Source organism: Chaetodon auriga, chromosome 11 (genome assembly GCF_051107435.1).
Source record: "Chaetodon auriga isolate fChaAug3 chromosome 11, fChaAug3.hap1, whole genome shotgun sequence".
NCBI lineage: Eukaryota > Metazoa > Chordata > Actinopteri > Chaetodontiformes > Chaetodontidae > Chaetodon > Chaetodon auriga.
The window spans coordinates 5,394,977-5,420,058 of NC_135084.1; the positions used below are offsets into that span (position 1 = coordinate 5,394,977).

Sequence of the window (25,082 nt, forward strand, 5' to 3'; positions counted from 1 at the left end):
CTCAAGCACAAACTTTCTTGACTAGTGTTGCCAGTGGTGTCCAGTCCTGTCCTGTTTTTTTCCAACCAAATTACAGCCCCTTATCTTGCTGAGTATAATCTGTCAGAGTAAACGAGAGGGAGCGAAGGGGAACGTTTTACTTTGATGTTTGGTTTAAAATGATAACTGGCATAACCACTGGCTTAGAAGAAACACCAGTCCCAAAATCCGTCTTTAATATCCCTTTCAGACTGTCAGCGATGCGTGCCGAAGCAGCTTTGTGGTCGATCTGAAAACGGTTAACCTCCTCTCAACCAGGGTTGCACTCGGTCGAACTCTGGCCAGCCTTGATGAGCTTTACAGGCAGGGAGAGTAACTGAATTAATATGATATTTGTCTGACAGACGCTAAGAGACAGAACGAAACAGACAGTGACAGTGAGAGCACACTGTGTGGGCAAGCGCGAGACAGTGAGTGTGTGAGGAGAACTGAAAATGAAACGAACTTTATTTGGTACTTATGCAAAGTAATTCTGTGTGACTCTATTGTGCAGCACTGTAGCATGTCAAACAGACTTCAGTCTGTATCGCCACAGTGATGACAAGGGATTAAACAAATGCTCCAACGTGGGCTGAACATGTATTAAAGTTGACCTGAATCATGACCACGTCTCCTGAATGAGGAGTGAGCTGTTGCTGGACTGTATGAACTGTAGGGAAATGGAGGCCCATGGCTGCAAAAATGAAAAAAAAAAAAAAAAAACGAATATAAACAAAAAATAGATACTGAATTGTCATATTTTTGGTTTTATTTGTGAGGTTCCATTGGTAGTAGTATTCTAAAGTCACTGGATTGGCAAACATAATGATTTATGTTCATACAGAAAGTGTAGTATGTTTATTTTGTACTGTGCCTGCAAAAATAATATACTAATACAATCAGTATATACAGTAGATTATACTGTATACAGTTAGTATGTAGTCATAACTGAGGCCCAACAAGTATTAATAGAGCACTAAAACTCTCAATACTAATTAAAATATTCTTTTATGTGGTCTCACAGCTCCTTAAAGGGCCAGCTCACCCAAAAGACAAGTGCACGTGTATGTATCTCAAAACCTAGACTACTAAAACTATCTGCATGCTTAGCTATCACTAGACAGAAGTGAGAAAATGTGTTTATATCCTTTTACTGACCTTTTAAGGCAGGGCTTGCTTTCTTTTGATAGACTGACTTGAGCAGAGAAAGACTGACTAGGTATCCAACACCATCCACATTATGAAAAGACCAATTAAAAAGTCAATATGTGACACAGTTGTGTCGCCGACTAAAGAAAAGATCAGGGCTGAAAGTGAGGAGGCAGACTGAGGAGAAAACCAAAAAACGGGAACACACAAACACACAGAGGTAGCAAAGAAGACATACTGTACAGTGTGTACACACAAACAAACACACACACAGCCTCCAGGCTATTGTCCTCCACATTTAGGTCAGGCCGAAACGAACACATACACACACATACAGACACACGCACGCATGCATACACACACACACACACACACACACACACACACACACTCCCCAGGAGGCTCTCCTCACCTGCAAAGAGGCCAGTTTGGACACAGTGTCAAAGATTAAACCTGTGTTTTATCTCAAAGAAGGGGGCTGCTTGGGGGAAAGTGTGTGTGAGTGAGGGTGTGTGTGTGTGTGTTCACTCAGTCCTTTAAACCAGAGGGCAGAGGGTCACTGGAGAATACACTGTTTCACTCACACACACACACGCACACACGCACAGCTGCCCTTCTCTGTGTGCGCGGTCAAGTAGAAAGGTGGATCTGTGTCAGGTAGCAAGGGTATTTACTGTTACTGAGACAAGCAGGCCGAGAAAACACAAACACAGCAGCGAGAGAGGGACTAAAGAGAAACAGAGGGAGAGAGTGAGACAGAAACCAGGAGGTGAAGGAGGAGAAGGACGAGCCGTGAAGCTTTGAAAGCCTCTGTGGTGAACAGAACGCAGCCATGTCCGAACACACACACACACACACACACACAGAGATGACTGGCTGCGTGTTGGAACGGCAGAAATTCAGCTGACAAGCTGTTTCTGCGAAGCATAACTCAGACATCAGGTCAGTGTACACACTGCAGATACTTCATTAAAAAAAACACACATTTAAATAGGTCGGACTTGGAGATGAAGAAAAGGCGGAGAAGAGGTGTATGTGCAAGAGTGCGAGTTCTTGTGACTGAACGACGGAGCAGCCTCCATCAGAAATGAGTTGGTACGATCCAAAAAAAAAAAAAAAAAAAGTATCCTGATCCGGCCACACACTCACACAGCTCTGCTATAACAACGGCCTACATACACACTCATTTCACAGCCTGATCCGCTTCCTAATATCCAAACCGAGACACAAAACCACGTTTTGTGGTGGAACCGTATGTGACACAACAACCATTCCACCTCCGACACGCGCCTTTTCTCCTGCTTTCTGTACCTAAAGTCTAAAACAGGAATCTCGTAGATTCCAAAATCTTTGTTCCCACCGGTGATTACATTATCTCAATCTGTGTCCATAATGTCCATTTACCAGTCAGACAATAACCTGCAGGTTCAGAGGGAGGCTGAAATCTCTCCTATCTGCAGTTAAAGCACTTCATAAGCAGTAGATAAAGGCAGTTAGAAGATAAACTGATGACTAAGTGTCCAAGAGCTTTCTTCTGTGATTAGGGTAGTAGATTAACAGAAGGTGAACAAGGTAGAAAGACAGAGAGCGAGAGAGGGAAAGGAAATGTTCTTCCTTAGCGGAATATCTGACTTTCAGATAATTACCGGAGAGCTGAAATGATTTGTCGTTTAATATATGAGCTGTTTCGTAGAAAATTAATATGTCATCATTTTGATAATCAATTGATGAAAAGCAAAATCCGCTGGTTCTCGCCTCTCAAATTGATTGTTAGGTTAATATCTTTGGGTTTTGGGCTGTGGGTCAGACAAAATCATTTTTATAGACCAAATCAATAAAATGAGAAAACAATTAAATTACCCATCGGGGTGAAACAGCTTGTCAGGGTAGGTTTTATATATGATAGATTTCAGATGAGTTAAGTCAAAAGAGGTTCATGATGCGTTCACGTTCATATTCCCAAAAAGTAAAGCTGAAAGACAGAATACGTCTCTTAAATGTCCTCCATAAATCCTGCATCCCGAACAAATCCTGGAGTAAAAAAAAAAAAAAAAAAAAGTCCCGTCCCTAAGAGGCCTTTTTGTTTATCTCTCACTTTGCTTATTTATTTATTATTTCTGCTCTCCTGCCACACGGCCGGGGGAGCGAGGGACCACAGGTGCTCGGGTGAATCCGATGGACATCCGCAATTTATCATTCATACGCCGGTGACGGCAGGCCAGGCCGAAATATGGCACGGTAAACACAAACCATAGATCATTCACAGACACAGATACACACAGACAGCCGCAGACGCAGATATCAACACACACACACACACACACACACACACACGCTCACACACATACATAAAATATGTCTTTGAAGACAGATGCTTTTATGCGTACATGGAGCCGGACATGGGTCACATCACAACGTGCTTCTTTCAGCGTGGTGTAGATATCTTTTTCTTTCCGTCTCTTTATTCCACTTTATCTTTGTCTCTCTTTTGGGATGCTTGCCTCCCTCCCTCGTTTTTCGCTTCTTCTTGTGGATTTGTGGCAGAATAGACACTTTAAAGCGTAGCGCTGCCACCCTCCCATTAATGAAAAAATAGATTTGGCTTTCTCATTTGTTCTTTAACCCTGTGGGCAAACATTTGCTTCTCCTGAACAATTATAGCTTCCTCTTTAGACGACTTCTTGCAAAGTCTGACCGCATTCATATGAACCCCCTGGATTGCAACAAACTTGAGACCTTAGTTCAGTCTTTCTGTCTGTTTTTCGCAGGTATAAATACACTGAAAAGACGACAGCTGCCCCCTCCCAACTCCTACATAAACTCCCCTCCCCTAAACGCCCCGTGCCTCCAAACTTTTAATCCAGGCTTTAGAGGGATGTATCACAGTAGGACATCACTGCTGGCCTGCATCTGCCAGAGAGAGCTGGGAGCTGATTTCTATGTTTACATAAGATTAGAGCGCAGGGAGAAAAGAAGGTAGCCGATATGGTAGCTCCAAGCTAAGCAGCTCTCATTTTTAATGCAGCAAATGCTGCCACAAACAGCCTGCAGGAGAGGGGCTGAGGAGAGATATAGCCAAAGGTAGGAACAGTAAGTTACACCACTTACAGGCCTTAGGGGGTGCATGTGTGCATGTTAGAATATGGGTGCACTGCAGCAGCGGTCAGGGATCTTAGCCATCGATACACACACGCGCTGCACATTTGTAATAACGGTGACAAGGTATTTGGCTGATACCTTGATGCAAATACCCACATGAGAAGCCTGTAGCATGAGAGGTGGCACGTCTTAGTCTTCAGCATGTGAAAAGAGCATTTAAAGCTCAAATACGTTCACTGATCAGGCAGGATTCAAGAAGATCTGACAATCCCGTTTCCTCATGTAGGAGTGCGCTGACACATTTCCACACCGACAACCTGAACAAGAATTTTAATCCACCAGGACAGACGCTAGGTACTGTGGCTCAGCCTGCATCGTGTTCTGTTGCCCCCAAGGCCCCAAATGATCAATTAATGCCGCTTTAAAATGAACTTAAATGTTAAGCATTTGCATATTAGCTAGTGTGAAATCAAATGTGTTGGCAAGACTGTAAGTGATGAAATGACATAACCGAACACGGTCTGTTTAATTGGACCTCCAATATGGCGGCAGGAGGGCCTGTTACATAAGGTGACCGTCCCATATTTGCTGCATGTGTTTCAGTCTGTACTTAAAGGTGCAGGTCATGGTGTCCAGTTCACAGTTCATGTTGCATGTACTGTAAGGGCCTATACTGCAAACATAAAGTCCACATACCACCTGCCCTGACATATGGCACACACACACACACACACATATAGCACATACAGAATACACCCACTGACCCTTGGCAAATGACATAAGCATGTGATGTCTGTGTACTGTAAAACAGCTGAGTAAATGACTGCATGTCTACTGCAGTCCCACACATGCACGGCTACAAAGAAGCTGTACATTTGGTCCTCTTGTAAACTTTCTACACATCTACAGTATGCTGGGCCCACATGTCACATTTCCTGCCAGCACAAGCTCACACAGCTGGTTTAACTGCACAAAGATGAATTAGTCTGATCATTAGCGAGGGCAACAATTCTTTAAAGAAGTTTCAACATAAGATTTTCGTATCTCCCATGACTCAGCATTTACTGTAAGGAAAGTCACATTATGCAGTGTTCAAGGTACTTTGAATACTTTGCATACAAAAAAGCTAAACTTTTTACACAATGCAACCATCTTGTGTGTCAAAGACCAAAATATACTAAAGATTAAATTCTTTTCTTTGAAGTTCCAAATGAAACATTCCTGTGTACCTTTTCGCAATAGTCCGTACTGGCATACTGAGTTTTAATGCTTTATGAGCCATTCATTAAAGCTCTGCATCAGTACAGTGCTTTTGGTTAATAAACTTGCCAGAAACCTTCTATATTCAAGAAGTGTCTTGATACTTGAGTCTTCTTCTTGAAGTTTTATGTGTGTGTGTGTGTGTGTGTGTGTGTGTGTGTGTGTGAGAGAGAGAGAGAGAGAGAGAGAGAGAGAGAGAGAGAGAGAGAGAGAGGGAGAGAGCGTCTAACCTGCACAGTAACTGTAGACTTTATGACTTACTTCCTGTATGTTTGCAGTCATATATTAGTCATGCAACTCTCACTCTCCACGTCACCTTTGATCTTTATTACAAGTGTAAAAGACAGTGTGTCTTGTACAACATGATAGAGATGAAGGGCATGTGCTTAACTAGACAGTACGAGCGGGCAAAGTCATGCAAAGGTAAAGTACAGTGTGTCTGTGGCCGAGCCAGAGTCGAGGAAGGAGACACGTGTAAGCACAATCTTAAAAACTACCATCGAAGTACACATCTACGAAAAACGAATGCAGCAAAAGTTCCCTTGAGCAGGAGCACAACGTTTTACTCAACTAGAAATAAATGCCTGTGTCAGAATACCAGCGAGTGTGGCACTAATCCTATCAATCAAGCAAAAGAACATCATGACAGCTGAAATTACAACGTCGAAACTCAGCTCGCTGTACCCACTTTCCCACTGTGCAACCAGACAGTCAACCGTCATGCAAGTGCCCTTAAGCAAGGCACCAAACTCACTGAACCTGCTCGGCAGCCAGCGGCGGCTCGGCAGTGTAAATTTACAGAAAGTGTGTAACCCTCCCTCCTTCCTGCTGCACCTCCTGACCCCGGCTGCTGCTGTAAATATAAATGTGCTCCTGCACTGTCAACTCGCACTCGGTTACACAAGCAGCAGTTCCACAAAGGTTAAAAATATGTATATTTTACTTCCTCCTGCTTTTTTTCTGCCTTGTCTATCTATCTCTCCCTATGTGCGTTTTTCTGCCTCTTGAAGTGGAGGGCTTGGCAGGTCAGGGGCATTAGTGGAAATCTGCTGTATTATTTTTTTTTTTTTTTCGTTTTATGTGTGTGTTTGAACTTTTTTGTTGTTTTTCCTTTTTGTACTTTCCTTATTTAACCCTCCACGGCACAGTTTGCATGCCAGCAAGCCAGTCTGAAATGGGCCTGTTGAACTCAGTGTGTGTGTGTGTGTGTGCATGTGGGTGGGTGTGAGGGAGAGGTGTGTATGTAGGTAGATAAAAATGGGAATGAGAGCTTCCACTGAACGCTAGCAGTGGGTTAATATGCAAAGCCAAAGCAAGGAATGATGGTGTGTGTGTGTGTGTGTGTGTGTGTGTGTGTGTGTGTGTGTGTGTGTGTGTTTGTGTGTGCGTAGCCCCCACACCCACCCATCCACACACACACACAGCCAGCCCTATGACACCCGTCTCATCAAACAGTTGGACGTCTGCCAAGTTCATCTGTTAATGGACAGCCACCGCCAGGACCCAGCCTTTCCTACCTCGCTCTACCCTCTCTCTCTCTCTCACACACACATCCCCTATCCCCCAGGGCACTCTACCCCTATGCCCTCTTCTCCTCATCTCCCTGTCTCTTTCTTTCTGTCTCTTTTTTCCCATCCCACCTCTCCCAGGGCTGCAGATTGGGGCCTGCATTTCCCTTGTATGGCAAAGATAAACAGTGTGTGTGTGTGTGTGTGTGTGTGTGTGTGTGTGTGTGTGTGTGAGTGTGTGTCCCTTTGTCTGTCTGTCTGTCAACAGACGGTGCTCGGGGTGTGCTGCATGTACACACACACACATATTCGTCTTAAGAGAATACCTTTGAACAGACGCTTTTCAACAGGCTAGAAACAAAAAAGTCAGATATCAAACAAAGGCCAAAAGAGATGTTGGGTTCCATTAAATTAAGGGAAATAGAGTGTGTGTGTGTGTGTGTGTGTGTGTGTGTGTGTGTGTGTGTGCGTGCGTGCGTGCGTGCGTGTGTGCGTGCGTGCGTGTGTGTGCAGGTGTGTGTGAGAGAGAGAGAGAGAAAGAGGAACAGTGAGTGTGTGTGTGTGAGAGAGGGAGAGATCAGCAGTGTTAACTACAGTCCAGAGCATGTTGAAACACATCTGTCTTCCAACGGAAAACTGCAGCACAGGAGGCAAAAAAAAAAAAAAAGAGTTGAAAAAGAGAGATCGGCAAAGAAAGAGGAGGGGAAGACAGACAGAAAGAGAGTGAAAAATGACGAGAAAGAGCAGGTGAAGGTGCATTTTCTCTCTTTGCTGAAAAACACACACTCGCACAAAAGGCTGGCTTTGCCCCTGGATTATTTGTCGCGGGGCAAGAGTTCAAGGAATTATCGTCTCTTTCACACTTCACTCTTCATTTAACTAGACATCTTTATTTTTAAATACATGTTTTTTTTTGGTGTGGTTGGGGGCAGGTTGAGTTGAACATTTGAGAGGTGGTGAGATGAAGCAAGTGTTAAATAATGCTGCTGTCACCGCCGCGGTAATTTTGAGGGCAATTTTGTCATTTTAGCTTTGGTTAAATTACTGGATGATTCCTCCGCAAGTTGGAAAAAAATTTGACAAACTCCTACAACTCTTGAAGGTTTTTATGGTGTCAGAAAACACAGCTGATTTTCTCACATCGCACTGATGCAGTGGGACTTCAACTATGACCTTCAGGCAGCCTTAAAACAGAAGACGAATCAGCTACGTTTCCTGGAAAGCATTCATTTTTATTTCCTTCAAAACACTTTATCCTAACCTATTTTTTGTGCTGTAATCACACATAATAAAAATCTACATTATAATGATTCATGCCAGCATCAAAAACCAGCAGTGAGTGACTGAGTGGTGAGTTTACCTTCAGAAATCTCCCACAAATGTCGACATTTTAAACATTTTTGAGGTTTCCCCCTCTGGAACGGTACCGTTTTTTCCAGACTGACCACACACAGCTGGAATATTAGTGCATATCAGCGTACTACTAAATGGCACATGTGCACAAAAACGGCTATAAAGTACATTTTAGTGGTTCTTTATCCGTTTTGGAGGAATAAATTATCCATTAGATTTCATCATATCTTACCGGGGCAATTACATCAAGAAAATGATAGTGGGCATGGGATCAATTATGCATGCCCTTGGCCAAAGACCAAGCATCGGGCAGAAGGAGAGGGCATGTACACACACACACATGCACACGTGAAGAAGAAGAGGATCTCATAGATGTGGCCCATCAGTTCATCTTACTGCCTAAAAAGTTCATACGCTTAATAATTTAGCTGTGCTCTGGATACAGTTTCCCAGCTGAATATTAACAACTTTGAAGTGAGTAACAGCAGCCAGAGGTATATAGGGTGTTTGTGTGTGTGTGTGTAGGGGGGCTAAAAGAGACCTCAGGAAACAGGCCTCGTGAGTCCCACTGGAGACAACCCCTCGAAACACACACACACACACACATACGCACACACACACACACACAATCCTTCCCCTCGGCTGCGTCCATTACACCGCCGTTTGTAACATTGCTCATTTCTGGGCAATTAAGAATTCCTTTTCATCGCTATGTAGGTTCACATATCTCCCTCACAGCACTTGTACACAAACTGGGAAGACATGAGGTGTGTGTGTGTGTGTGTGTGTGTGTGTGCGTGCGTTGGGGGGTAGAAGGGGAGGGTGAAAAGATGGGAAAAAAAGCAACAAAGGGAAGCAGAGAAGAAAACATAAAGATTAGCGCCTGTGCACTAGTTGTTCTTGTTTGTTGTTGCTGCTTCTGTCTTTGTTCTCATTTTCTTAATTGTCCTGTCTCATTATTAGATGAAAATTGACTTATATTATTGATTTTTTTTTTTCTTTTGTCTTGCTCTGACAAAAGACACTTTCAGAACAGGCCTCTTTTTGAGCACAAAGGAAGAACAAGGTGTGCGTCCGTAAGTGAGTGTTGACGCACAGGTGCCTATTTTCTTGTGTGTATGCACCACCGCATGGCACGCACGCACGCACACACACACACACACACAGTTGTGTTTTTCTGCTGAGGACAGAACAATGGAATTTTTTTTTTCTTTCCTTTTTTTCACAAGTTTTCATCCATGTTTAGAGAGAAACTCACTTAGGAAGACGAATCACTGTCTCCAAAATGGCAGCCTGAGACAGAGTCGGGGAGGGCCGAGGAGAGAGAAAAGAGAAGTATCTGACATCTGTTTGTTCAAGGAGAAACAGAAAAGGGGGGGTGACACTGAAAATGAATAGGCTGACAGAGTGAGAGAGAGATGGGCATTGAGAAATCATTTTACCATGTCAAGACGGACACATACAGGAGAGAGCCAGATGGTTTGCATTGGGTATATCTTGGGTGTGTGTTTGTGTGTGTGTGTGTGTGTGTGTGTGTTTATGCGTGTGTGTTTGTGAGAGACAAGCAGTGTAATGAGGGAACAGACGAGACATCATGTAAATTAAATATGTCCAATCTCTGGCGCGGCTCTCAATCTTCGCACAATTAAAAAAAATGCAACTTTCATTTATATTAGCCTAAAAAACACACCCAGCTCGCCCACACACACACACACACACACACACACACACACACACACACACACACACACGTCTCTCACCCAAGGCACAAATGAGAAAATACACACGCTGGCATGAAAACACACACACACACACACAAACACCCCTTGACATGTCGGCTCTGACAAGCGTAGCTGATGCGCGCCGCGAATGCGCATGGTAATAGGCCAATCAAAAATGCAAAACAATTGGCAATTACTGTGAGGACCTAATGGTCATTAGAATTTACAACTAGGTAATGAACTAAAGTCTGCCCACTGCATGCATATTCATAAAGCTATTTGAGCTTTGAAGATTAAAGTAGCGCTTAAAATTCAAATGAGCCTCCGCAAATTATCGGCAAAAGTCAGTGCTGCTGCTGCTGCTGCTCGTGGTGGTGGTGGTGGGGGAGTTCCTTATATGTCGTGTGTGTGTGTGTGTGTGCGTGTGTGTGTGTGTGTGTGTGTGTGTGTGTGTGTGTGTTTATGCGTATGATTTTTAAGCGTTATTAAACGGTGTATTCCTCGACATCTGAGGACGGAGCGCGTGTGATTACGGGGTTTGGGCTTTAACATGACAAATGCTCGTCTGTGCGACATCAGAAGATGTAGCTGATTTTTTTATGTTTACTTTTAAAGACATATTCCTGTCATAATATTAACAATACTAACAGCATCTTTACCATCCATGACATCATCAGTATACACGACTGAGCTTGTTTTTGGCTCCTTGCGTGTTCTGAAGTCTCCCTCCAAGAGAACAAACTGTGAAACTCCATCAGGAGCCTCGGTTGTCTCCTCTTGCAGGTTTGCAGTTTGTGTTAAAATAAATATCAAGTGAGCTGCCTGGGATCACAAGAATTACATATGTTATCCTGCTTTGAGGAGCACTTTGTTCGACGCTCAACGTGCTTTTCATTTGCTGAGAAGAAGGAGGTAAAGTGGAGAAGGTGGTGGGAGTGAGAGGAGGAGAAAGGCTGACACTCACAATGCCAAAATAAAAGATTAGACCCACTCATACGGAGCTGTGCATACACTATATGTGCTCTACTTACAGTATCAACACACACGCAGTTACAGTTGCCGTGTGTGTGTGTGTGTGTGTGTGTGTGTGTGTGTGTGTGTGTGTGCTGCCCTTCTGCAGTTGTAGTTGTAGTTCAGCCAAATGGGGAACATGAAACCAGAGCGAGGAGCCAGGCCCTTCCACACACATGCACACACACACATACTGGCCACACACACACACACACACACTGCCAGCTCAGCCCTGGCACACTTCACCAGGGGATGTCCTGCATTCACACTGCCAGCTCACACACACACACACACACACACACACACACTCTTTCATGTTTACTTGTACCACACTGAAACACTCACACACATGTAGGCATGCTGCATAAGTATTAACAGGTACATACAAAGAGAGACACTGACAAATGAACACATAGAAGTGAACGCGCGCCTGTGTGCGTGCGTGCGTGAGTGTGTGTGAGGTATGTGTGTAGAGCCACTCTGTAATCCAGTGGCCTATATAAATAAGCTTTGTAGTGTATAAACAGTTTTATGAACAGGCCTTCAACTGCCTTCAACATAATAAGAGAGCTGAGTTACATGTGCACCCCCTGAGCAGACCGAGCGTGTGCGTCTTTTTGGGGAGTGCGCAGGAATAAACACACACACACACACACACACACACACACACACACACACACACACACACCCAGAGAGCGAGCAGCGAGAGAGCCAAGAACAGCAGCTTTCCCTCTCACCGCGAAGGAGTAGATGTAGCGTGGATGTCGAATCGCTCGCATAAACACAACGAGCCAGATCAATAAACAAGCCTCCATCACACAGCGCGTACAGTAGTCCGCTTGACGTCACGCACGTCACCGACACACTGTCACGGCTGCAAATACTGCAAACTGGGAAATAACACTGGTCTTTTTAATGTCTTATTGTTCTCTGCCATTGTCATTGTTTTAGCATGGTTTGCCGACCACCGTAATCTGGGAGATCTTTTGTTTTCTGCATATCTGTCTCCATCTTTGGTCATCGCTGCTGCGGTGCGTCTGCGCCGCGTTTCCCAGGGATCAGCTGTCATTCAAAGTGTGTGGGCAACGTGACGTATTTCTCTCGGATTTTTTTTTTTTTTTTTTTTTTCTTTTTTACCCTTTGATGTTGATGTTGTTGTTGTCTGTTCAGCTGCGGTGGCGGTGATCATGCCCTGCTCTTCTTCTATTTATTCCAAATCCACCGCACATGCAAAATGCATCGCTTCCTGTGCAGCTGTCTGAGGAAAAGGCACCAGCTACTGTTGTAAAATTTTGCACTGTTAAATAAGAGCATTTTGCACGTTATTGCTACAATCATGAATGCCATTTGCACTGTAAAACAAAAGGCAGGTGATTAAAAAAACAAATGGTTGTGACTGTGTTGGTGCCTGAACAGCGTCCATCTTCAAACGGCTGAAATCATAATGTGAGAGCCTTCTGATTCAGCATAGGGAAACTCTCTTGTCTCTACTCTTCCTCACTCCACAGAGAGGTCAGAGTTCACATCCAGAGCAGCAGCCCTGGACCTAGCAGGTCCAAGTCACTTTGGCAAATTCTAGGTTAACCCTGAGTCACTTAAAGGGGAACTCCACTGATTTTAGACAGACGGATCAGCGTGCTGGTTTCGGTCAGGCTGAGAAAACAGTGGAATAATATCCTCTGTGTGTTTGTAAAACCAAATAAACCCTGATGATGTCACAGTGACATCATCATGGTTCTCTCAGCACAGGCGTGCAGACCACAAATTTCTAACAGTGAGAGCCTGCACTACAAACTGCAACTGTAGGTGCTTTAAAAATAAGCATTAGTTGCATTGTGGGAAATGTAGGATGCAGCATTTTTGGAGCTTGACCCAAACTCTGTGTGTACTTCAAATTTGACCATTCTTTTTATAATCTCTCTTAATCCCTTGTCTCTCATGAGTCTGCCAGTGTTATTGGTACGTGCAATGTTAAATTGCTGAAGTACGCCTTTAAATAAAGAACCACGACTAAAGCAGACTAGTTCAGCCATTCAATGCTGCTGCCCTAATACTATATTATGTAACAAAATATGTCTGTGTGTGTGTGTATGTGTGTGTGTGTGCTTGTGAGCATTACCAAACAGGATAAACGACAAATCAACAGGCTCACCGATGTGGACTTTCCCAGCACAGGCGAAAGAAAAGAAACTTTCACGTGAAGTGCTTCATGTTCTATTTTGAGCAAACACCGAGTACTTTTTTTTTTTTTTTCCTTTCCTTGTTTTATCACAGCGTCCAAAATTTGTCAGCAGTGAATTCCAAGTTTTTTGGTTCCGTCTGGATTGCAGACACGCTGTGCAAACACACACCCACACATTTACAGCAAGACAATAATCAACAGTTCAGTCAATATGCAGTTTATGGAGAGTTTTTGTGTGTGTGTGTGTGTGTGTGTGTGTGTGTGTGTGTGTGTGTGAGTCCTGAATATAAAGCACAGTAAAGCCTGTTGGCCTCAGTGGCAGATTATTAGCTGTTCCCGTCATTCCAGTGGCCTGCAGGATATGTTAGCCTGCTGCTGATGTTTTCTACACACACGACCATGTTTACATTCAGTAAGCTCATTCAAAATGCCTCCACAGTCAGATTCTGGGAGAGAAACGCTGGAGTTCAAATGCTGCACTTGAGTCCACTAAATAAAATCTTATGTTGAGAAAGAAAGGGGGAACTACAATAGATTAGTAATGGCAGCCAGTGTGTGAAATCTCTTTGTAGGCTTGCCGGGACGTGCTACAGCAAGAGACACACACACACACCAAACATACTGTAATTGATTCAGTATCAATTGGCTGTCCCGGATTTGCATTGACTGCTAATGTTGCAGGGAGAGAGACGGACGCATGAGCCAAAAGAGAAAATGAAAAAAAAGAAGAGGAGGGAGAGAATAGACATGAGATAGAGAGAGATCTGACACGGAGCCAGACAATGAATGGGTGTTAAAAATGCACTAATGTGTATTGAGGTGGGTAGCATTAGCCAGTGATGATAAGCTAATTGCTAATCACTAGATCATAGACTAACAATATTCATGTTACGAGGCTTCAAGCCAGGATGACTCTTCAATGGGCTCACCCATAATGAAGGACAGAAAACCAGATTTTTTGGGGGGCGAAAAATATCAGTGTGTCTGATGAATGGGTCTCTAGAAATTTGGGGATTTGTAATCATGTACAAGTACTGGTATCTTTGTTAATGAGCTAATATTACGACAATAATGCAGTTATCAGTCAATATTGCTCAATAAAGTCAGTGGTCAATATGATGAATAATTCTTTGTACTGGCCACGTATCAATTTCAGCTCATTAACACACATATTATGAGTGATTTCCCATAGAGGAAAGGATTAAATTCTTGATGCTAATTATGAGAAATCACTTGGCAAACTGGACAGCAGAAATTGTATTTACTGTCGAAATAATCTGCAAAGAATTCATTCTAAATTTCAATTTTCAAGCCAAGATTTTTTTTTTTTCCCCAATCAGAACCACTTTTAGTTAAAAGAAAAAAAGGGAGCGAGACATGTCCATTCACACACATCAGTGTACACACACACACACACACACACACACACACAAACCCCTCTCTTTTGAGACATTAGCGATGCTGTTTCTGAATGAGGGGCGCCTCAGGGATTATAATCAGAATTTTCATCTCAGTCAGGGATTAATAGAATAAATGGGCAAGAGAGAGAACACTAGCCATGTGTGTGTGAGTCTGTGTGTGGTGTGGGTGGGCGGGTATGCTGCCTTTTTGCATCACTGATCGGCATTTTGCCTGTACAGTGCTCTCTCTCTCCCTCACACACACACACACACACAGGTAATGTCTCAGTCGGAGCTGTTTGATATGTAAATAGCAGCGTTCCGGCACAAGTCCGACGCTTTGTGTTCCTCTGAGCCTCGCAGCAGCCAGAGGAGCTCTGTAGCACTCTGACCATAGACGCAGATGCACATTTTACAACAAGCAGCCATGCAGCCATCACGTTATATAGGCAGATGCACGCAGAAAAACAGGCTGCATATGCAGAGACAAAGCAAAGGGCGTCTGATGTCCTGCGACATAGGATGAAAAATATTCAAAGAAGCCAACATAAAATGGAATTCTCATTAGAATAGTAAATCCCCCCCAAAAAAGGCAAGATAAATTGAAAATGATGGATCATGTTTTCATGTAAATACCAACAGATTAAAGCTATACAGACGAGCGTGTTGAATTTAAAATATTGAGGGGGATCACCTGTATTGAACTGACATATGTTTAGTCTTCGAGGTAAAAAAACAGAGGTATGAAATTATGCTTTTTCTGCATATGTAATTCTTGTTATTGGTATTTCCGATGCCTCGCTGGCTGAGCAGAGGCTTTATATACTGTAAGAGAAACCTGCGAGACACAGTGGTACGCCAAGCCAGCATTTACAAATAAGAAACACACACGCATTCCTCCCTCGCCTCCTTTTTTTGTCATTAGGAATGCTTTTGGATGGCTATCATTGCGGCTGAAATTCCACCAGATTTTTTTTTTGTATGCCTTTCACATATTTACTTCACCATGACAGTTTGGGGTCAATTAGCTTGAAAGCTGGGGTCGGGGGAGGAAAATACTGGCTTTAATTATCAGCTATCAGAATGGATGTGTTGCGTTAATTCAGCATGTGAGGTGGTGTTTGTACTGGTGTGTGTCCAGTGGCTGAGAGAAGGGCCAAGAAAAGCGCCGATTAAGGAGGATTGATGTAAATAAAATGACGAATTCCTTGTTGCAGATGGATCCTTTTCGAGGCAGAGTTTTTCTTCTCGATTTAAAATTCCACACGTTTAATAACGCCCGGTCTGTCTGCTGTTCAGCTTGACGTCAACATCAGACAAGATATATAACACTGCTGTCCTGTTTTCTTCTCCTGTCTGAGTGTACAGCTGTTCCTACCAAGACGTTCCCACACACAACGCTATTGAGGCAACCAGACGCCTGTATTATGATGTAAATCGCTCTAATAACCCAGTTTAGCTGGTGAGTGTCTGTGAGAGTGCGTGTGTGTGTGTGTGGGAGTGGGTGTTGAAATGTATAGTCATGGTAGAGACACAAGCAGCTTTGGCAAAAAAAAAAAAAACATCCTTCCAGCTGACATACAGTAGATAGATGTGTCTCTGGGCGGCAAAGACCAAAGGTCAAAGGTCAAATGCATCTTTGTTGACAATTTTCCTCATCTCCACTTGCTGCAGCTGCAAAAATTGTGAGAAGTGAAATCAATTACAAGAAACAACAAGCAGTGCCTCAAACAGCTTATTTTGCTTGTTTCCTCAAAAACATGGAAAACAAACTGCAACATTTAGGATTCCTGCGCTGCATTCAACGAGCAAAGTGATAAAGTGTGTATTTTGCTAGTGTGTTTCCGCTGCTCTATTTCATCTTCACCCCCTTTTTCTCTCCCTCTCTGTCTCTCTGCAACGGCTAATTTAGTACAGGCAGCCCGCCACTAAAAACTACTGCTAATTAAAATGCACGAGGAAGATAAAAAATGGCGCTGCAACAAATAATTAGTGGTGTTAAGACGCTTTAAATAAACGACTTTCCCTCTAAGAGCAAAACTAAAACTGGCTTTTCCCACTCTCTCCGCTCGCCTCTCATTTGATTTTTGTCCTGGGAAAGGAGATAGAAAGGAAAGGGAGTGATAAAACTGGAGGAAAATTGTGCGTTTTACCTATGAAGTTTGGTATGGAGGTAAACTCAGAGAAGGAACAGAATGAAAGAGATGGAGAGCTGGGCTGCATTTAGTCGGGTAAGATGTGGCAGTGGAAAGGGGGAAACCACACCGAGAGCAGGACACATCTGCTAGGGCCACATGAGAGAGAGGCACACACGCGCGCACGCACGCACGCACACACACACGTTATGCAAGAACACACATTCCGCACACCCAATCCCAGAAAGAGGCTGTAGTTACTCCCCAGACTGAAAGTCACACACAAACACACATACAGTTCAGCCACTGGTCCTCCATCTGCATACACACACACACACACACACACACACGCACAAACACACACACCGTGGTCTCACAAGTGCACTCACTCATTGACCAGTGGTAACACAAACTCAAGGTCACACATGTCTCTTTGCCACTGGCCGGTGGGATTTGGTCACCATGGCCAAACTGGGTATACTGGGAAAACGCACACACACACGCGCACACATGAATATACACACACATTCACTGACACATGCGTTCTGCAGTAAACTCAGTAGATCAGTGGGAGGATAATTGGTCAGACTTGGGTTGATGATAAGATCTGTTACATTGTCTTACACAGTCTCTCACACACATGAAGATACACGCTGCCCTTTACACTAGTCAGTAAAGAGAAAAGACTATTCGGATATACACACAAACACACACACACACACACACACACACACACACACACACACACAGTAGGAGAAAGCCATCCTAAATCAAACCAGTGTGTGTGCTTTTGTGTCAGCTGCAAAAGAGAACAGAGGCGTATTCTCTCGGGTTTCCTCCCCACCTGTGACGTCCCTCTGTTGTTGTTTGTCTGACAACAGCCAAGCCCCCCCTCAAACAAGTCTCAGCCAATCAGATTTCTTGCCTTAACAAGGATTGGTATGTGTATTTCCCCTAAAAACCCTGTGCTCAGACGACTACAGCCCACACAAGGTTTGGATGGAGATCATCTGTAACATGTAGACTAGACTTTAGACTGTGCTGGCTTGTGGTACGACAACACACGCGCATTGTGTCGACAATATAAAAACAAGATCTGGCATCGCATGAAACACACACCCACAAAAATAACCCCATCTAGGGCAATGCACACACCCAAAATGACAACGTGCCAATTAGAAAAGTAGAATCTGAACACGGAAAGCTGCTCACAGGCTGGCGAAGCTCATTTATTGCTTGACGAATAACATTTCAGAGAACGTTTCGAGGAAAGAAAACTGCTGATTGTCTAGTTTTAATATTCTGTAAGATCGAACCTCCTTATTTACACAAAAGCCAATCACATCCTCTGCAAAGACGATGTAGCAGCCACTGCCTGAGCAAGCTGTTGCCTCTCTCTTAATGTGAGTGCTGCTGTAACTGTGGTCAAATCCAGTCAGAGGTGGTGTATGTTGGTTGGTGTGGAAGCTGGTCTGGTTACCTGGGAGGGGCTCCTGTTTGGGGCAAATCCCCCGGGGAGATGAGAACCGGTCATCGTCGTCATCTGCCAGTGTGGCCTGGACGCCCACCTCCACGGGCCGCCGGCTGCGCAGGGAGCCCAGTGCAGGTGATGGGGTGAGGGCCAGGCCAGGGGAGGGCGAGGGGGGCTTGTCCAGTCCCCGGCCCACAGCCAGGCAGGGTGGCCCATGGCATCGCTTTCTCTTGTGCTCAATGAAGAGCAGGATGTCCGCCAGGGGAAAGGTGGCCTGGCACTGGCCGCAGGTCAGCAGGTCCTGCTCCAGAGAAGGGTGAGCATCATGACCCAGCCGGGCCAGCCGGCCCACCGTCGAGCCCGGGTGGTGCCCGTTGAGGCTTCCGCTCTCCTCCGAGTGCTCCGAGCAGCGCTCCGACAGCTCCTCCGACGAGACGATGGCCGTGGAGAGGGGCTCGGCTGCTGGCGAGGCAGAGGGGGGAACAAGCACAGAGGAAGAGGGAGAAGAAGAGGGGGGTGGGAGGAAATAGGGAGAGTGAGCAAGAAAAAAAAGGAAGAAATTAGAAGTTGGCAAAAAAAAAAAAAAGCAACAACCATGCATTTATATTTTTCTTTGTCTCTCCTGTAATTGAAACCTATTGATACAACTATTTGTGGGAATAGATGACAAGAGAAGAGTGCACACACGACCTTTCTCATTCTGTCACATAGAGGATGAGAGTTAAAGAGTCAAAGCTAAACACAAGCCTGACATGTGGTGTACACAATAACGGGGTGAGAAAATGTGCCTTGTAATGATAGAAATGCATGTAATGCAGGAAAAATGATTACAATGCAAGCTGATCTGGATCACACATCATAAGAGTAAATGGTGGGAAAGAATATCCCGAATAGCTGCAAAGCTCAAATCAGATTCCTCAAAGATAACAATTTCATAGCCAATGACAGGGGACGCTTCGAAAATGATGCTTAAACACAGCATTCACCAAAAAACTAAATATGTGGATGAGTTTGACTTGCCTAACCTTGTTTGTACAGGTTTTGATCCTGTAATCAGCAGAAGGGAAAGCTGTCACAAACATGTCCAACATATGTGCCGGGGATAGGAGAAGGAAGACAGGCAGCGCAGCGAGTGTGTGTCAGGGAGAGGGAAAACTCTTCCCTCGGCCTCGATTACATGTGCCGGACTTATAGTTCTTAGATACCAGCCGCTTGTACAGCAGGAAATCACCCCAAAATGAGCCGTTCAACCCGATTCCTCACCCCTCCGAGGCCGGATTAACTCCTGACTACTTTTTTAAGAAGCCTTTTGTCAAGCTCAGACCGTCCTGCAGTGGAGGGAGAGGAGTGTGAACAGAACGGCCCGCTGAATTAGAGAAGCGAAACGGGAGAACATAATTCACTGGCCCTCTTTTAAAGGAAATCTTCCAGTCCAAGGTGAAGAGTCTGACTCTGTGCTAGCCGCCTAATGCATGTTGACCTTCTTTACTCAGCCGCCAATTTCACATTTTAATGAACTTAAAACCACTGAGAGTCAAAAAATAGATTTTAATTTTCACTGTCTGGGTGATTGGTACAGATTTTGTCTGATAAAAAGGATAGGGTTCCTGTGCATGCATGTGTAAGAGAGTGTGTGTGTGTGTGTGTGTGTGTGAGAGAGAGAGAGAGAGAGAGAAAGAGAGAGAGGTGGGGGGGGGGGCTGAATTTGGACTACATCCCCTCAAGGAAATATCATTTGAACGCTGCAATCCTGCGCGACATCTGTGCACAAACTGGGACATGGAGATAACATGATAAATTCCCGGCTTGCACCAACACCACTACCACTACCGCCCTCCACCCTATCAACACCTCCTCCTCCTCCTCCTCCTTCTTCTCCTCTTCCTCCTCCCCACCCTTCTCCTCTTTGATTTAACTTCAGGTCAACACAACGCCACAAGTTACACAACAGCTCCCGGGGGGGGGGCATTAAATTCACAGGATAAAACAACAAAAAAAATGTAATGAAAGCTGCATAAGCCCCTCACCTCTTAAGATGAACTCAAGAGTGGATATCCGGGGTTTGAAAAAAAAAAAAAACATTTTGTTTGATTTAATGGGGCATGTGGATGGAGAGAAACCTAAAACAGTTTTGTTTGTTTTTTTTTAACACAAAGCAGGTTTCACTGCACAGAGTTCAATTTGAATAAAAATGAGACAAGCACAAATGACAGATTTGATTCTATTTTTAAGGCAGAACAACTGGGTGAAATAAACAGCGAGAGGTGCAGAGATGAGGATAATGTGTCTGTACACCATATTAATATATCAAAACATGCATTACAATACAATCACATTTCCTAAAGCGGGAACATAATGTGGAAAAAATAAAGATACAAGTATACTGTCAACTAGAAATCGTTTCATGAAGCTGAAAGCAGAAAGTTCCACCTGTCTGATAAATCTATAAAACTGGTACAACTAGAAAATGTGACTGTGGGAAGGCAGACCCAAATAAAGAACCTGAAATATATTTCCATCTTGGCAAAATATGAAAATTACTGATAACGTTATTTTGTCTGGAGGAGAAAATATAGAGCTGTGACACTGATGAGTGCTGTTCAGTTTTGCCGCTTAAATTCACCCTGATCATGCCGTTAAGAAGCACACTGTAGAAATGCAGCACATGCTGAACAATCCAACAAAAATATAGAACTGTAATATAGAATATAGAAGATGAGAATGCGGGGGCTGAAAAGGAGAAATAATCAGGGATGGATGGCTGCTTGAGAGATCCATTAGTGACAAATGTGAATCTGAATGCAAAATGAAATGTGTGGTGTGTGTGGTGTGAAGTTTGAGGGGGGTAAAAGGCGAGGTCTGCAGGCATATTACAGCGGAGCTGCATATGCTGATTGCAGCCTGCATCTATGTAAGACTGTGATGCACAAAAAAATGAGATACAAGGAGAAAAGGTGGGTTTGGGGTGATGAAGAGGAATTGTAGATTTGGATATGGGGGGGTCCTCCTTCCTTCCTCCCTCCCTCCCTCCCTCCCTCCTCTGCTTCCTTCCCCTCCCTCCCCATGACTTGTATACCTTCCCTTTATTCTAAAGAGATCGCCAAATAGTAGCCCGTGTAGATAGGGGTGGCGGTGAAACTGATCAGGTTCAAGTTCAGCGCTGGATTTTCTGATCGCGCTCTGCCTCCTAGCGACGGCACATGGCCATGGTGACTGCGCTGTCACACAGCCGGGGCCACACACACACACACACACACACACACACACACACACACACACGCACACACACACACACACACACATTTCCTCTGCCCAAACCAAACATAGGCGACAGCCAGTCAACATACCGAAACACAATCAAGCACTTAAACGTAAAGATGCTCAACTGTCTTCTTTTCTGTTTGCGGGACTCTTGGAGCGACGCTGAAACGCTGCGAGGCGACAGACAGTGTGGCACATGGTGCGGTGATAAACGCCACTTTGCTAGTCGCCCCTCAGTTTCTAAACACACTTATCTGCTCTCTCGTCACATATCAGACGTGTGCGTCAAGTAAACTGGAAAAAATAAAGCTTTGGGAATAAAATAAACGCCGTGCGTAAAGACGGATTCTGCCGACTCAACTAAAAATAGTTGGGATCTTGTCGCTTTTCTTCACACGCTGCAGCTGCAACACACCAATGAACGGATTGTGTCTTACCTTCACTGTACACGAAGCTTTAGAATCTTAAGTTGTACTTTTTTTGCTGGTCCAAATTTGCTTTTACTAGAAAAATAACAAAAGCGGTAGGACCAGATATGCTGCTGTCCTGTTGCTGTGTTTCTTGCCTCTAACTCTGGACTGCAGCGGCTCTGCTGTCTGTTTAGGAAGAAAGCTTCTCATCTAAGCTAAACATCAATAAACAGCCTTTACATAAGAGGCATTAGGATTTTTGAAGCTGTGTAAAAATAAATCGATTTGTGTTGTCTCTACTGCCGAGCTGCTGGTAGAGGGAGGCAGTTGTAAACAGTCGGACACGAGATTTTTCCCCCCTCGATCCAAAAATCCACCTCCAAGTTTTTTTTCTGAAAATAATCCAAAAATAGAACGAGAGAGAGCAGATGAAAAACCTGCCCGCAGAGTTTATCAGACAGCGATATTCCGGGGGGTTGATTTCTCCACGAAGCTCCGCGGAGAGGACGCGCTCTGCTACCGGGAGCCCTGCGCGTTTCCACTGACCGGAGCGACCGTGGGGGCACCGGAGCCACAGCGAGTGCATTTAACAGCCGATGAATGCACATTCTCGCCGTGTAACAGAGAAGCAGTAACGGGTGTATACCGACACACAAAACTTTTTTCTCTCTTTCGGGCTTTTGGGATCTCTGAGCGGCTTTTACGCACGGATGTGTCGCACTTTTTCTCCACGCTGTTAAGTCCAGTTGACCGCGGGTCCGAGCGGTGCGTCTGGTGTCCACAAGCTCCTGTTTCGCTGCCTTTTCACCCCCTTTGCTGAATGAATTGAAGGGAAGCCAGAAGTGACATTTTCCTTTCTTTTTTTCATCTTTACTTACGCGAAAAATCCCGTTTGCTTAAGTGCTGGGGTTTGCCTTGCTTGCGGCGAGACATGGTGGCTGGAGGCGGCGGCGTTCAGCGCGGATCACATCGGGGAGAGCCGGGGTTAGAGAGGAGACTCCGGTGGGGCAAAAAAATATCTTCATCCAACACCTTTGACATCCACAAGAAAAAAAAATAAAATAAATTAGAAATAATACAAAGATGGCGCGGAGGCGAAGATGGATCGCGGGATCGCCGTCATGGCTTTTTTGAGAAAGGAGAGCAGAGAAAAAAGAGAGAGAGAGTGAGAGAGAGGTAGATGGAGAGAGAGAGAAGGGGAGAGAGATGGAAAAAATGGCAAAAGCCCCCCCTCCCCCCCACCACCCCTCCCCTCAACCCCCCCCCCCCCGCCCCCCCCCTCTGAGCTGTGCAAGTTCAAGTGCACGGACGTGACGTTCCCGGCGAACTTGAACGTCAGGCGATGGACAGACACCCGACATACAAAAACATGGGCAGGGCCGAGGCACCCGAGTGGGAGTGGGAGTGGGAGGAGGGACAGACGGGACGCGCAATAACAACACCAATGGACGGTCATTAGAGGCAGAGAGAAAGAGAGAGGTGGGGGGGACGGAGGAGAGGAGGAGGAGGGGGGGGCTGGACATGAGAAAAAGACCCAGTGGAAGCCAATGGACACAGAGATCAGGGGGGCCGGACTAGAGGCACTATGAGGGAGGGAGGAGTGTGTGTGTGTGTGTGTGTGTGTGTGTGTGTGTGTGTGTGTGTGTGTGTGTGTGTGTGTGTGTGTGAGCGCGCGAGTGAGAGAGAGAGAGAGGCAGAGATGTCTAATGAAAGCAATATGCAGAGAGAGAGAGAGAGAGAGAGAGAGAGGTGGACGCAAAACAGGGCAAGGGAAGCCGCGGACAGGAGCTCACTGGAGGTTGCAGATATTGTACTGCTGCATATACTACAGACCGGAGGTGTGTGTGTGTGTGTGTGTGTGTGTGTGTGTGTGTGTGTGTGTGTGTACAAAGTCTGTCGCATTTGGTGGCCACTGTTTCAGCCTGAGAAAAGCGCGTAGTGCTGGCTATAAGTTCACCTGGACGCACGCGGACTTGTGCATACGTGTGTGTCCTTAAGGCGCGCGCACATAAAGGCTGCGTTACGCAGATCGAGAGAAAGGGACGCACGTGTTCAGATGACAAGGAGCGCTGCAAACTATCCGGTTGCAGCGAGCAGGACGAACAGGTTGAACCACCAGCAGAAAGAAAGACATATATAACCCGGGTGGCTTCACATATGCTTAACATGCAGTAGCATCATTTACACAGCGGTCCGTGCTGCTCTGCTTACACATGGTAATCACTTCCCGGCCCCATAAAACAAAGAATCCCTTGCATGCATGCAACTCCAGGAATTGCAATATTGCACTCTTTTCTTTAAGTAATCTAAAAACAGTTTCCTAACAAAGTATTTCTAAATGTTTATCATAATTTATTATGATCACGAGCCTGTCTATTCCCCACAGTCGTGCATAATTATTTAGATTTATGATAACTTACACTCGTAACAAAAAGGTCTAGGAACGGGTTCCTGAAGCCTAGACAGAAAACATTCGCACCAAACTCCTTTGAAGAGTCAACAAATTTTTCCAACATTAAGAAAAAGTTTTATGATGTCATTTTAAGAAAGTAGACACATTCATATCTAATTTTGAGGTTTGGGTCACTTAAACACGAGTGTTCGAGCCATAAATTGAAGTCCAGCTCTTGCTTTGTGGATAACGCGCACTATCTGTACCATTGGAGATGTACAGTATGTGTGTGTGTGTGTGTGTGTGTGTGTGTGTGAGAGAGAGAGAGAGAGAGAGAGAGAGAGAGAGAGAGAGTGTGTGTGAGTGTGTGTGTGTGTGTGTGTGTGTGTGTGTGTGTGTGTCGAGGGGAGCAGTTTAGAAGGGGCACTATAGGGTCCAATGCCCCTCTGCCTGTTGGTCTGTATCTGTGTGCGTGAAATCCACACTGCAGCCCCGCGCAGACCGTGGGAGTGCGAGCGGGCACATAAGCGCCCCGTGTAATAACTTTCAGATGTGCCTCAGGTTCGAGCTGCATACGGTACAGGGGAGGGTGTGCTAGTGGTGGCGGGGGGTGTGGAGAGGAGGAGAAGGAGGAGGAAGAAGGAGAAGAAGAAGAAGAGGAGGGGGAAGAGATTGTAAATACTGCTGTAATAAAGGGGGTTTGGTAATGTAA

The 25,082-nt window shown here is 44.9% G+C and overlaps 1 protein-coding gene across 2 annotated transcripts in view; it reads right to left on the bottom strand.

Moving 5' to 3' along the window:
* Nucleotides 1-23,116, bottom strand: part of bcl11aa (BCL11 transcription factor A a) — a 47,726-nt gene extending 24,610 nt beyond the window's left edge. The window contains exons 1-2 of one of the 2 annotated variants that reach the window (XM_076742432.1): nt 22,857-23,116; nt 18,317-18,769 (exon numbers count right to left, since the gene is read on the bottom strand). In XM_076742432.1, the coding sequence (XP_076598547.1) occupies nt 18,317-18,769; nt 22,857-22,911 (508 nt within the window). In that variant the 5' untranslated portion in view covers nt 22,912-23,116. The remainder of the gene's footprint in view (nt 1-18,316; nt 18,770-22,856) is intronic. The other variant, XM_076742433.1, reaches the window with a different exon arrangement.
* Between the last annotated feature and the right edge of the window lie 1,966 nt (nt 23,117-25,082).